We start from the raw sequence: 14,476 nt of genomic DNA on the forward strand, positions 1-14,476 counted from the left end.
GTAATACCTGTGGTAATACTGTTGTTAAAAGGTACATAAATACGGGTGAATCTAATGAGACGCATTGTTCATTCATGCTGATATTCCCCGATATACGTATCTGAAGCTTTTATCACAGATATCATAGTACATACGTTATCTGTACCTTTATCACAGTTCTAAATTCAATTCGAAATTACTGGTTTTCAAAAATATTGCTTACTTCTAAAAACCGATATCTTAGAAATTAACAGAATGATATAAAATGTTTCTATCCAGTCTAAGTATAAAAGTTGTCAAATATTTTTGATAACAAAACGAATCATTAATTTTACACTACTATTCTTTTTAAATAAAAGAAATTGGCGCCGGGAGGTACGTATAGCCCATACTAAAATATGTTAATAAAAAGTTGGTAGGCAGTTCTTTTAGTTTCAATTATCTCAAAAAGTGCGACTTTGACTGATTTTGATGTTATTACAAATTTTGTTGCAAATATTATTCCTAATCTTAAATTGAAAACCGCGTTTCGCTAGCTACTGTAATTTTGGAGTTACGATTTTTTAAAATTTTTAACCCCCTCCCCTACCCCCTTACCAACCCCCCACCCCCACCAAAAACTAATGGCCAGATTCTCGGGTGCCACAGTACTTTTCTGCCAAATTTGGTTAAAATCGGTTTAGCGGTTTTTGAGTTAGTGTGTTACAGACACCATGAAAATAGTTTGTATTTAGGTCATTTATGACCCAAATACCTAACTCATTTTGGTGAAATTAAAAAAACTTTTTTTTTGCCGATCTTAATAGCCTACCATACCTGTTGGTATGGTCGGCTAAATCTTTACAAGCCACATAAAGATGCAAAAAACAATACTACATAACAAATAGATCATACTTCAACATGATACTTCAGCATGATGAAAGTATAAAAGTTGTCAAATATATTTGACAACAAAAGTAATTATTTTACAAAATCATTTTTAAATAAATTGTAGAAAGATATTTAATCAAACTAATTTTGCGAGTAATTTTGTTTGATCAAATATTTTATTTTTTTATTTGATCAAATATTTGTTTAGAGTCTCCAAAACAAATATAAACATGCGAGAAAACAATACAACCATCAGGAGTTTCCAAAACTGCTACTATTGTGTACAACCGTGACACTTAATCATGATGTAAGTATAAAAGTTGTCAAATATATTTGACAACAAAACTGACCAAACTAATTTGTCCAGTATACAGGGTGTTCCTTAATGACATGCTAATATTTAAGGGCGTGGACCTATTCTGTCCTAAACATCTTAATTTCTGAGATACAGGGTGGTAACTTTCTCTAAAAAAACTTTATTTCATAATAACTCTGATTTAATTACAGATATCTTTATGAGACTTGATAAACGTCTTTTTAATGAACAAAGAATTTTATTTATTTCAACCAGTGCCGTCCATACGGGTTTTACATTGAATATTTTTGGAGAAAAAAGTGGTACACCACTGACTTTTCTTAAAATAAAAATTATTTTCAAAATCTCCATTCATTTCTAAACATTTTTTGTCTCTTGATTTTTTTCGTCCGATGCACAGTTTTTGCTTAAAAAATTAAAGTCAGTCGGTGACTGTGGTGTGGAAAGCATTTCTGCATCGGCTGGAAGGAAATTAAGAAATAAAACAATTTTTTTTGTATATCAAAATAAACACTTTGATGCATGGAAGACATGTTTCAAATATACCATCATATCTAAAAAGTTAAGATGTTTAAGACATTTTTTTTCTTAGAATACGTCCAAGATCACCTCCTTAAATATTAGCATGTCCTTAAGGAACACCCTGTATAACGCTGATTGGAGTCACAACATAAACATGCGAAAAACAATACAGCACAAGCTATGAAAACTAACCGGCACGGGACACTTGTTGCCCGCGGCCACGGCCGCGCCTCCTTGCGCCCCCTCCTCGCTCGGGTCCACGAAATTCTCGGGCCGTGGCAGGGGCCACGTGTTGGACCTGGCCCTCGTTTGGGGCTCGAATCCCCCGTCCCCCACCTCCGCCAGCGGCTCCATGATGTTCAGGTTCATCTTGTTCATCAGCGGACTGTAGTCCGAGTACGGCCCGTTCATATATACTCGCTCTCTAGGACGTATATACGGGAAAATGTAAATATACGCGCGAAAAATCACTGTAAAAACGCACTAGTCGGCATTACGAGGCCCGGGCTCCACATTGTAAAGGGCTTGTGTATAGGGGATGTATATCGATATGTTTTGATGTATATTCGCACAGAATCACACGCGGAACTCGGTTCAGGACTCCATTTCGCGTTGCGAAGCGCGATAATGACGCAGCGGTACGGCGAGCGCGCGCGAAATAATAAATATACAGCGGGCGCCGAAACGTATCAAAACTGCGACGTATTTTCTCGGGCGACGACGACGTTTCCCGCGTATACAATCGTGCTCAGTGTTCGGATGGCGAACTGGCCGATGCCGCGTTCGCACCAGGAATGCGAACCGGAGCGGAGACGCAGATCGGCGGCGGCAGGAGCGTTGGCGGGCCGGAGAGGCGCGTGCGCCGCCACTGGCGCCACGGCGGCAGAGGCGGCGGCGCGCGCGGGGGCCGGGGCGGCGGTGGTTGCGTAATCGCGAAACGCGGACCGCGGAACGGTAAAAGATTCGTAAGAGGCGAGGAGAGAGAGGAGGAAGGTGGACCGCAATGACTTTCCTGCGGGAGTCTCGTCGTTTTTAGGGTTTGGATCTTAATTCTCAGTGCTAATTTCTGCATAGGTTTATAATTTGTCCAAAGGGAAAATCCTTAACAGTGACAGTTGTGTCTGTCAAAAAATTGTGTTGGTTTGGTTAGCATTCGATAATAATCTACATATACAGGGTGTCCCAGAAATAAGTGCAAGTATTTTAACTGGTAGTATAGTTTAACCCCCCAGAAATACGCCTATGACGGTTATTTTTCGCAAAAAAATTCGGAATTTTTTGAAAAATTTTTTGGAATTTTTTTTAGTTTTTAGTTATAAAACATAATTTCTTGATAATATAGCAACATAGGTTGTAGATTAAATTTACAAGAAAGAAAACCCAGAAAATATTCAGTGGTTCAAAATTTTAGCAAAAAATCTTTTTTTTTTGGAAGTTTTCAAAGTAAAATAACTCCGTTATTTTGGACTTATTTGGAAAACGATAAAGACAAAATATGTCTACCACCCCTTAAAATACTTGCACCTATTTCTGGGACACCCTGTATAGAAGCCTCCACAAACACAAAATCATAAAAATGTCTCTGCAGAAATGCATCATTCTCTTTATCCCACTTTAGAATAACTGAAATCAGTTACATGAAAATGTGTTCCTATTTTACGTTCTAAACACTTTTCTTGTGTTGGTATGAACTTAATTTAGTATACTGTAATTTAGACATCAATACCGTTCCGAGAAAAAACGAAAATAAACAAAAATGAACCTAAAAACCAAACCAAAACAAAACAAACCTATCCAAAGCAATCAAAACACGCTGTAAGCTAAAACGCGTCTATTTACGAATTCCATTTGCCGAGTACTTTTCAAATCTTGCTATATTTTATCAATAAATGAAAATGGTACACTTCCGCCCAAGAAGTTTTTTTGCGTGTCTATGTTTAGAAAAATTTCTAGAATGAATAACAGAAATGTATTGTCATGTAACTGGTTTCAGCTATTCTAAAGTTAAAAAACTGAAAATTAATAAAATATAAGTAAAATATAATAAAATAAAAAAATATTTTTGGGGGTACTAAAAATTCTTTTGGAAATTTGGAATTTCTTGGTAATTTTTTTAGTTTTTAGTTAAAAAAATCATAATTTGTTAATAATATTGCAACATAGGTAGTAAATTAAATTTACAAGAAAGAAAATCCAAAAAAGATCCAGCGGTTCTCAAAATTTTAGCAAAAACATTTTTTTTTTTTGAAAATTTGAAAGTAAAATAACTCGGTTATTTTGGATTTATTTCAAAAACGGTAAAGTAGAGAAAATATGTTTCTTTTATCGAGATCTACCAGCTCTAAAAATATTTGCATTTATTTAAGACTCACCCTGTATAGATATATCACAAGTCACAAACTCATCTTCCCAACCATTATTTTTATCTGCTTTTTTGACTATGATATTTTATGACAACTAGGACTACTTCTACTGATGTTAGTTCAGTTTGCAGGTTCTCTTGTACCTCAAATCAGCATTTGTGTTCATCATCATCATCATCATCATCATCATCATTATTTATCATTATCATCATCATCTTTTTCATTTATAATAACGTTCCTTCTATTAATCCTGTACTTTTCTAAATCGTATATACTACTACTACTGGCATTACTCGCTGACGAGTATTTGACACGCATCAGAAGATGGTTACGCAAGGCGTTTTCATTCATGAGCTTTTTCTGTGACTAAAAAGCCCGACACTTGATGTTATCCCTCTCCCGCACTCCGGACTTAATTACGGACAGAATTTAGGAGTTGGTACTCGGTACTTTTTATACGACTTTCCCCTAATCGACAATTTTTACTTTATTTGAAACGTTAAATATGAACACAGAATATTTTACAGTGAATTTAAACAAATTATTCTGAATAAGTATTTTTTATTTATGAGAATAGAATAATAAAAGATATAAATAAAACTCCAAGTGCACGCCATGCTCGACTAGCATTCAAGAATGCTTATTAATTTGCATATAATACCTAAGATTATGCCATACGATCGAAAAAAACGGCGTCAGAGATGGCTTGGAAATATGAATATTGCAGGTCAATTTCAATCGCAGGTCAGTACAATTATATGGGAAATGTCATCATTCGCGTTATTTTCGAACCAAAAAAAGGCAGAAATCCCATTTTACCTGTTATAAATAAATAGGAAACACACAACTGTCATACTGTTGGATAGTCTCTGCTTATCATGTTCCTATCATTATTACTATTACACATTATTTATAATAGATTCTTTATCATTCGCATTATTTGATATATTTGATTCTTTACATTTACAGATTGTTTTTATGCATATATGTGGTTAGATATGTAAATTATAAACTCAATTTTGGAAATTTACTTTGAGATTTATTTTTGGAATATATAGTTGATTGCAACGCGCTTCTGGAATAATGCGATGCAGATTTAATAATAAATTGCCGAATTGTTATCTAACCTTTTCCTCTGAGAGTGTTGATTAATAAACGATCTAAAAATGATTAATCTATATGCAATGGAATAAAACCCAGAAAAATACTGCACGAATTCATCGAACTGAAATTCGATATACAATTAAATGCATTCCAGAAATGTTTTTACAATTATTCTAATAAACCTCTCTATTATTTTTAGGCACCTATATGTTATTTTAACTTATTATTGTATCTTTACAAAACTACCATACGATCGAGAAAAAAAAACAGCATCAGAGAGATAGCTTGGAAAATTGGAAAAATAGATCGCTGTCAATTTATATTTCAAATTATATGGGGAACGTCATCGATGGACGTTTCCAAGCTACCTGGACGCCGTTTTGTTTCAATCATACGATATAAATTATATATTTGTTTACAAATAAAACAGTTTGACTATTTTTGACTAGTAATTAGGCATTATAAAATTTTTAAATATTTCTATTTTATTTGTAAAAGCACAGGTAAAAGCAACAACGAACAGTTACTAAAAGTTCTTTAATTTAAAATAAGATATTTCACGAAATTCAGAGCTTTTATATTATTGACAATTAAAATTTACGTTTCAATTACGTCAATCAATTGCATTAATTTGTTATTTATTCATTTAAAATACATAGTTTTAAGATTTTTAGCGATTCAACAAGTTCCTTTGTAATTTGAATTTTTAAGTTGAAAATTTATGCAAAAGATGGCTCTTATTTAAAATAAAGATTTCTACTAACAATAAATATATAGAAATCTGTATTTTGAGTTGAAAACTGCAAAATAACAGTTAACTGTAAAACTTGATATGTTGCTTTCGTTAACGACAGATGACGCCAAAACTTTTACTTGTCATAAATTTGCCTAGATGGCGCCGATTTAGACAATCCAAAACTAAAGATTTCTGTTTTTATTACCATTGCTGGCACAGAGGTTGGTCATGTTTCAAATCGTAAATATAACAAAGAAGAAGAACGTTACTTTAATTCTGTGGTTTCGGTTCTTTTAAGACCTGAAAAACGAAAAAGAAGAAGGGTGCAGGTGGCGCCAATGTGGAAAAAGTGTGAAAATTTGGAACTAGTGTGTTTCCAAGGTTGTCAAGATATTAGCGAAATCCTGAAACTAATATAAATCAATATTTTTGTCTAAAAGATTCAGTCTATTTTAAGTCTAAAATGAATTTAATCGTTGCAAAATAATGATAAATCTAATAGGCACAGAATATAAACATTATTTCGGTAGAATAAGTAACATTTCTTTAGACACAGCTTTTTTGCTATGCACAAAAAATTGTTATTTTATTTTACATTTGCTCAATCTGACAACGTTGACAGTGCAACATTTTCTGTTTACATATTTATGTCCCTCTTACAATTTTTCTTATTTTTTGGTAGAAAAAGTGATTTTTCTGTACACTATTTGAGTGTATTCTGTTCCTTAAAGCTTGCTTAATGTACTGGAAATGTAAGTGCCCATTATTTTGCATGTTTTCTATAGTTTTTCTCACTTTTAAGTATTTCAATTACATCATCGTTAAAAGCTGATATATTTTTCTTATTTTCATAATTTTCTTTTTGAAAATTGAGTGTATGGAAATACAGATACATTCTTTGATGTCTCTATTGTATATTAAAAATAAAGTTACTTAGAATAATGCGTTATAATTAGAGATATTTGGTATTTTTTGATTCATTATTTTTGGTTGAGTTTGATTATTTCTTTTAACTCCTGAAGGAATTTAGACAAACAAGTATTTTCTACGTCTTTTAGAATGAGTCGGTGTTAATATACCTAAAGGGGGTCTATATTCTCAATTATTATTTAAACTATTAGATAAATGAACTACTTTTACACAAGTTCACTACTGTCGTGATATTTAAGTAAACAATTTCGCATTGTTTAATATAAGAGGTTTTAATAATTATATTTCTCTTTTTTAGGAGCGTTATTAATAATACACACCAGCACACAAAGACCACCTAAAAGAGGAGACCTGGGTCATCTCTTGTATAATCCTGATGTTTGGCCATCATTCTGGTTTACGAGTTGGTCTTCGATTATTTGATTAACAGTAAGTTTAATTTCTTATTTCAAAATAATTTTAATAAATTTTTTGATGTTTATTAACACTCTAACCAAATTTTTAAGATATATTTTACTCCATAATATGAAAGAAAAAACTAATAAACACAACTATAGCATAATTAATGTAATGTAATATTATTTATTTCTTTTTTTACAGATTTTAGACAACAAATCAATGGATGTATACAGTTCCAGGGCAGTATATTTATCCTTTTCGTGAATATTACCAACAATGGCATCAGGACTTAGAAGTATATCTAAAATACTTCTTTTGGGTAAATATATTTTGAGTGGTTTTTAATAATCGTCAGTGGATTCCATCATTTTTAAATTTAATTAAGTATGAAAAAAATTGCAATGAGTCTCTGAGGTAAATTATATTAAAAAGTGTTTTTTAAGTCGGATAGTAGTTAAAAATCTAATATTATTGTCTTTTGTAAAATATGAAAATATAAATGATAAATTTCAAATTTAAATCTTTTGCTGCACTAATTACTTTTGAATAGGCAACTAGAAATACGTTAAAAATTACATTATTTTTAATTTGAGGTAACTGTAAATACATTAACATGTATATAGAGTGGCCTAAACTAAGTAATTAAAATATTACTCGATTTCTATAATATATACAACTATGTTTTTTTCTTATATTACTATTAAAAAAAGTTCTTTACATTACTTTACGTACTTTATGCAATCGGTGCTTGTTAGTGATCAAGTATTTAATTGTTTTTTATACTTTTTTTTACAGAATCAAGACTTTTGAGAAGGGTAGTTAGAAGATTTATTTAGTTCCACACAGACATTAGCATGTCCGCCAACAACTTGGATTTTAATATATTTATTTATAACTATTGTTAATAAAATGTAATACTATATGATCGAAAAACAAACAGCGTCCAGTTAGCTGGGAAATGACGATTGACGACATTTTCCATATAAATTTACATATAAAATGACAGGTATCTTTATTTCATAGCCATCGCTGACGCTGTTTTTTTTCGATCATACGGTATATTAATAACAGAGCGCTTTTAGATGGAGCGGAGCATCCGCGCGGATTGTCCGCGTGTTTAACATACGCAACCCATGTGAAATTGTTCATATAAACTCATGGTACTTGCTCGAAGTCGCGGATGGTCCGCTCCATCTGAAAGCGCTGTAAATGAAAATGTTCATCAATGATAACAAAAAAAAATAGATGTATTTTACCTTTAGATATTTTTTAGATAATAAGTTCAAAATATTCTTTATTATTTGGAAAAAATCTTAGCGTAAGAATATGTTTAGTCTATTTCTTTTTATCAGATAAAAAAATAAAATATGTAAACCTCTACTGCCGTGTTAACGAATATTGTCTAATCTGATGTGTTGAACAAGTTCATATCTTTTTCGTTTATGCATATTTCTAAATAATGTACTTTATATCGTATGATCGAAAAAAAACGGCGTCAGTGATGGCTATGAAATGAAGATCGCTATCATTTTATATGTAAATTTATATGGGAAATATCATCGATCGTCATTTCCCAGCCAACTGGACGCCGTTTTTTTCGATCATATGGTATAATAATACCGTCAGATTACTTAGTTGGAAAATGCGTTAATATTTATAACACCCGTTTATCTCAAATGTAGCTAAGGCTTTTTTATTAATACGGCAGTATATTATAACATAACTGTGTAACATTATATGATATGATCGAAAAAAAACGGCGTCAGCAATGGCTATAAAATGAAGATCGCTGTCATTTTATATGTAAATTTATATGGGAAATGTCAGTGATCTTCATTTTCCAGCCAACTGGACGCCGTTTTTTTTCGATCATACGATACTAGTGTTAAGAAATTCATATAGCTTTATAAATGTTATGGATAAATTTTTTTAGGATTAAGATATATAGTTTTATAACCTATTATTGTGTCGTGTAATTGGGATAAAATTTAAATAAAAGCATTAGAATTTATTATTAAATGACAATGACAATTTGAAAACGAACAGTATTATGACAGTATTTAATATTGCCTCTACCGATGATAGTATGCAAATTTGGCGAAACACGACAATTTACATATCAAGGGGGACAATTTTTGAGGCATTTGTTGTCGTGTTACTTTCAACCCCTTGACCACTAGGGCACCTACCACCTACTCCTAAAATTTTAAATAGCAACCCCTATTTCTTTTACCATTTTTGTGTTTCTTATAGAATTCTACATAAACTGCATTATTTTTTTGAGAAATAAAGGACACAAAAATGGTAAAAGAAATAGTCATTAAAAATTTTAGGGGTAGGTGCCCTAGGGGTCAAAGGGTTGAAAGTAACACGACAACAAATGCCTCAAAAATTGTCCCCCTTGATATGTAAATTGACGTGTTTCGCCAAATTTTCATACTGTCGTCGGTAGAGGCAATATTAAATACTGTTCGTTTTCAAATTGTCACCCTGTATAGCAATTATTTACCCTCTGCTGATGGTAACATTTTTAATTTATGTAGAAATATTTAACATGAATGTACATACTCATGTGAACATACTGCTCAAATATTTTTTAATAAATATTTTATAATATTACACCTGTGTTTTACTCCTAGCAAAATTCCTTTACTATAGCTATTAAAAGAAAAAAAATAAACTCTTAGAGCACTTACTAAATATAACAAAAAAAATAAAATTGCAACCCAAAATTATACATAATGACAAAACTAAAAATTTAATCGCTATATTATAATAAACGAAAAATATTTCTGTTCAAAAAAGAAATTCTGAAATTTTTGATGACATTAATGAAGACTCTAAAAATATAGTGCCAATATAAAATACCTACATGTTAAGAAATATGATGGTCTGAAAAATATATTTCATTTCTGTTAAAAATTAAATTATTGATGACAAAAATGCACAAGATTTGCTTGCTCCGTGCGAAATTTTTCAACGCCTCGAACAAATTTTTAACACTGCAGAGAAACGCTGAATTTTGTCGACTCTAACACTTTGACCTCGTTTTCGAAATTAAAACGCTAATAACTCCGTAACTAAAAGAGCTATCGGGGCGCGCTTAGCGCCAATCGATAGAGAATCCAACCCTCTATCTGTACACAAAATTACAACCCCCTACGACACCCTTTATTTTTTGGGCCAAAAATTTTCTAAGGTTTGTAGAATATCGTATGTACCATACGATAGACTATAAATGAGTTTAAATCTTCATAAATTAATATGCTAATATTAAAAGCAACTAGATTAATAATTTATTGAATTTCTATTTTTATATATTTTAATTTTTTGTATCTTGTGGCAATCAATAATAAGCTAATATTTAATGTTTTTTAGTTGTGTTGCCTTATTTAGTTGTGTTGCCTTATTTAAAGACTATTCAAGGTTTCAAAAGAAACTATATACTTTAAAATTTTAAAACGATTTATTAAAAAAATATTATTTTACAAATACAATTCCCACAATTAATTACAGAAATAGAAGAAGTCCTTGAAGATTGATTGTTGATTCTTCTATTGAATTTTTCTTCTGATGTATACTGGATGTTCACATTTTCCGTAACTCGTCCTCGCATTTCTGAAAAAAAATAAAAAATAAATTTATACAGGGTGATCCAGAGTTGCAAACTCTTGTTTTTTTTTGAAATTTTCACTCAAATAATTTTTACAATATACAGGGTGGTCTGAATTCAATTCGGGAATCCTCGGTAGGATATTCTGCAGATAACAATAAGTAAAAAAGTTCGTGTAAATTTATGTTATAAAATTCTTCGTTTCGGAGATACAGTATGTAGAATTTTTACTTTTACTTTGATTTTTCCCAAATAATTTTTGAACTAAGGTCGATATTGGGATGAAAATTTGCGTCTGGGTGTTTTTTGACATAAACAATTTTATATCAGTGTCAGTATGACTCATACTTGTAGGGGGCGCCACCTACATGGTTTCTAACTGTTTTGAAGAGTAGGTAATAACTTTTCGTCTGTACCTGTATAAAGCTACTGTTATAAGTTATAAGCCAACTTTTTTACTTAAAAAATGACTGAAAGGTATATTTTTTATTCCCAGTAGTTTTATACAGGTACAGATGAAAAGTCATTACTCTTCAAAACAGTTAAGACACGTGTAGGTTACGTCCCTTACAAGTAGAGGTCATATTGACATCAAAATCAAATTTATCATGTCAAAGAACACCCAAATTATTTATAGAAAACAGAAACTTCTACACCCTGTATCTCCGAAAAGAAGCATTTTAGGACATAAATTTATATAAACTTTTTTACTTATTTTTATCTGCAGAATATGCTGCCGAAGTTTCCCGAATACAATTCTTAGTACTTATAACAATTATTATACTAAAATCTAACAAAAAATATTTATACAGTAAAGGAACATAAAGATATGTGTGTTTTATTGCATATTATCTATTTCGCTTATGTCTCTTTACTATTAACTTTACAGAAAATTGAAACAAATCAAAAAACACTCTGAAGCAATGGGGATAAAATAGTTTACCTTTACACTGCATCTCTTCATAACAATAATACAATTCTAACAGTGTAGAACAACCATCGGGAGGTACAGCATAGAGTCCATGAATTTGAATGTTCGAAAGGATAATTTTCTGAAGAGCTATTTGGAGGATTGACGGCAACAATTCAGAGGCAACAATGCAATCCTTGAGAATCATCTCAAGGATTGCAATCTTGTTGCTCCAGCTTTATTCTTCTTTGGCACATACTTCCAATGAAAAGCAGAGTACAATCGGTGAGGTTTTCTTATGAGATTCTAAGCAACTATACATCTTCCCAACAGAAAATCACATCTTTCCATTTTTCTTGGTGTATTCTCCTTTCTTATCTTCATAAGAAGCTCTTATCACTGTATTATTACATATCTGTATCTGTAATAAAAAATGTTAAGTTTTTATACTCATTATCTTCACAGATTACACTTAAAAATACGAAAATTAGGTATAAAATTTGTTATATAGATCGTACATTTTAATTTAACCAATGGATTTGTTATTAACTAAAAATGAACTAATTTATTTTACTTTTAAACAAAAAAAAACACGGAAAAAACATGTTAAAAAATGGTATTTTCTAGGGTTAGAATCAAAATTAGTGTAAAATTTTATTCATAGATGGCTCTCACTCAACACTTTTTCGGACCTAAAAATTATAGATTTCTTTAAAATTCCAAGAAAATTTTGGCCGAAGTTCAGCTATTCAACGTTAGATAACACTGGATGTTTTTTTTTAAAATAGAAATCTATAAATGACTAGTTTGTATATTTAACCCGTGATGGCGCCACCCACACATAGTAAAAGCAGAAATCTATATATGCATACTTTTAGAACATTCCATATGGTGGCGCCATAATCGTTTAAATAATAGTTCCAAAGATTCTCACTAAATAAGAATGGCGCTGTAATCGATACTGACATCTGACATCTAACAATGTCAATATTTTTAAGAATTTTATTATTGCCAAAAATAACTCTCTAGGAAAAGTAATATTTGTAATTTTATAGTTATCTATTAATTAAATGGAAAACGAAATATAAGTTTTTCGAAAACCGAGTTTATACTGCTTAACACGATGGAATCTGACAAGGACAACACTTTCAATTCGTTTTACACAGAGGTACGTTGTTGCTGTTTTTGAAATATATCGAATAACAATTTCACTGGTATCAATAATTATTCTAGGTGAAAGAAATCGAAAAAAGAGATTCAGTATTAACTCCGAAGCAACAAATAGAAAGACTGTTAAGGCCGGGTGCTACATATCGAAATTTAAACCCCTTTGATGTTTTACAAGTGGAACCTGATACGTCCCTTGAAGAAATCAAGAAAAAATACCGCAGATTGTCAATTTTAGGTAAAACCAGTGAATATATTTTAATTGTTTGTATACTACTAATGAATCTATTACAGTTCATCCTGATAAGAATCAAGACGACCCAGATAGGGCACAACAGGCCTTTGAAGCTGTAAACAAAGCTTGGAAATCTCTAGAAAATGAGGAGACTCGTAAAAAATGTATGGATATCATAGAAGAGGCTGAAGGCAGAACGGATCTGATGGTATGTACTTGATATATGTTTCTAATAAGTATTTTTACAAGAAGGGTGGTTGTCTTAGCTGGCCGAGAAACGAAAAAAGGCCAAAAAAGATGGCAAAGATAAGATTCCGGAGGACGATCCAGAACAACGCAAACATGCGGTCTATGTTTTGACAATGAAACTATTTGCAGATTTAGAGAGAAAAAGGAGAGACCTGGCCGAACGGGACCAGGAAGAGAGGAAAAGGAAGAGAGAGCAGGAAATTGACGAGGAGGAGAAGGCAAAGGCGCAGAAAGAGTGGCAAAAGAATTTTGAGGTTAGTTATATTGGCAGAGTTGTTTTTAAACTTATCTCTTCAAATCCCCTTACACATAATTTTCTATCCTTCACAACCTTAATTTTCCCCAAATTTAGGGAAAATTATATAACTATAGTTAAAAGTGGCTCTGTTAATTTTCGCGAAGTTAAAAGGTTATTTTTTGCAGGAATCAAGGCAAAATAGAGTCAATAGTTGGCAAAACTTCCAAGCTCAGGGTAAATCGAAAACGAAAAAGCTGAAATCGTTCAAACCGCCGAAAAATAAACCAGAATCAAGGTAAACTAACTTAGAAAAAATGTAAGACTGTTATGTTTCTTTCTTTGCATAGGTCAACGTCAATTTAAAATACATAATGTATTATTTTATGCTTCGATATTTAGCTGTAAATGGTCTTGAACTACTTGTATATAGTTATAAGGGAAATAATTTTCTGCAACAGTATCAATTTATTTTGTTTGAATTGTAAAAAAATTAAGTGAAATTTGGGCTGAATTTATTTTATTAATTTCTAACCAAGTGATAAAATTATCAGAAATTTATTATGTCCATATTCTTTATTTACTAATTTAAATAAACGCATATATTAATTTCTGGTTAGCAGAAAGTTTATTTATATTTACTATTTAGTTTTAGGTTTAGGCAATAAAGATGTGTTTTTGTGCAATCATCTTTTTATTGGTTTAAAAATAAAAACACAGTTTTTTATTTGTAATAAAAACCATTTAATATTTTACTCTTATTTGAATGTCTACTTTGTATTTCAATATTTTCAGGGAAGGGACATAAAATTGGGGGTAACGCTAGCCAATAGGCAAGAGTTATGCGC

The 14,476-nt window shown here is 31.3% G+C and overlaps 2 protein-coding genes and 2 long non-coding RNA genes across 7 annotated transcripts in view; 2 read left to right on the forward strand and 2 right to left on the reverse strand.

Moving 5' to 3' along the window:
- LOC115882069 (forkhead box protein O) overlaps nucleotides 1-2,493 on the reverse strand; it is a 234,500-nt gene extending 232,007 nt beyond the window's left edge. For all 3 annotated transcript variants that reach the window (XM_030899896.1, XM_030899895.1, XM_030899897.1), the window contains exon 1: nucleotides 1,880-2,493. In XM_030899896.1, coding sequence (XP_030755756.1) covers nucleotides 1,880-2,098 — 219 coding nt within the window. In that variant the 5' untranslated portion in view covers nucleotides 2,099-2,493. The remainder of the gene's footprint in view (nucleotides 1-1,879) is intronic.
- Nucleotides 2,494-6,524: 4,031 nt separating this feature from the next.
- On the forward strand, nucleotides 6,525-8,986 carry LOC115882070. Of its 2 annotated transcripts, none has more exons than XR_004050138.1 (4): nucleotides 6,525-6,642; nucleotides 7,119-7,249; nucleotides 7,421-7,538; nucleotides 8,015-8,986. It is a non-coding gene; the product is annotated as an uncharacterized LOC115882070 (long non-coding RNA). The 2 variants fall into 2 exon arrangements; XR_004050139.1 differs by lacking the exon at nucleotides 6,525-6,642 and adding an exon at nucleotides 6,958-7,058.
- Nucleotides 8,987-10,666: 1,680 nt separating this feature from the next.
- LOC115882012 lies at nucleotides 10,667-12,377 on the reverse strand. The gene is made up of 3 exons (XR_004050117.1): nucleotides 12,261-12,377; nucleotides 11,776-12,163; nucleotides 10,667-10,837 (listed from the first exon to the last, which is right to left on the reverse strand). It is a non-coding gene; the product is annotated as an uncharacterized LOC115882012 (long non-coding RNA).
- A 310-nt stretch (nucleotides 12,378-12,687) lies between these two features.
- Nucleotides 12,688-14,370, forward strand: LOC115882019 (dnaJ homolog subfamily C member 8). The gene is made up of 5 exons (XM_030899833.1): nucleotides 12,688-12,910; nucleotides 12,976-13,147; nucleotides 13,204-13,352; nucleotides 13,411-13,647; nucleotides 13,817-14,370. The coding sequence occupies exons 1-5, from the start codon at nucleotides 12,866-12,868 to the stop codon at nucleotides 13,928-13,930; spliced, it is 717 nt and encodes a 238-aa protein (XP_030755693.1). The 5' UTR covers nucleotides 12,688-12,865; the 3' UTR covers nucleotides 13,931-14,370.
- The last annotated feature ends 106 nt before the right edge of the window (nucleotides 14,371-14,476 follow it).

The sequence above is a fragment of the Sitophilus oryzae genome, unplaced genomic scaffold (genome assembly GCF_002938485.1).
Source record: "Sitophilus oryzae breed Bouriz unplaced genomic scaffold, Soryzae_2.0 scaffold_1745_pilon_pilon, whole genome shotgun sequence".
NCBI lineage: Eukaryota > Metazoa > Arthropoda > Insecta > Coleoptera > Curculionidae > Sitophilus > Sitophilus oryzae.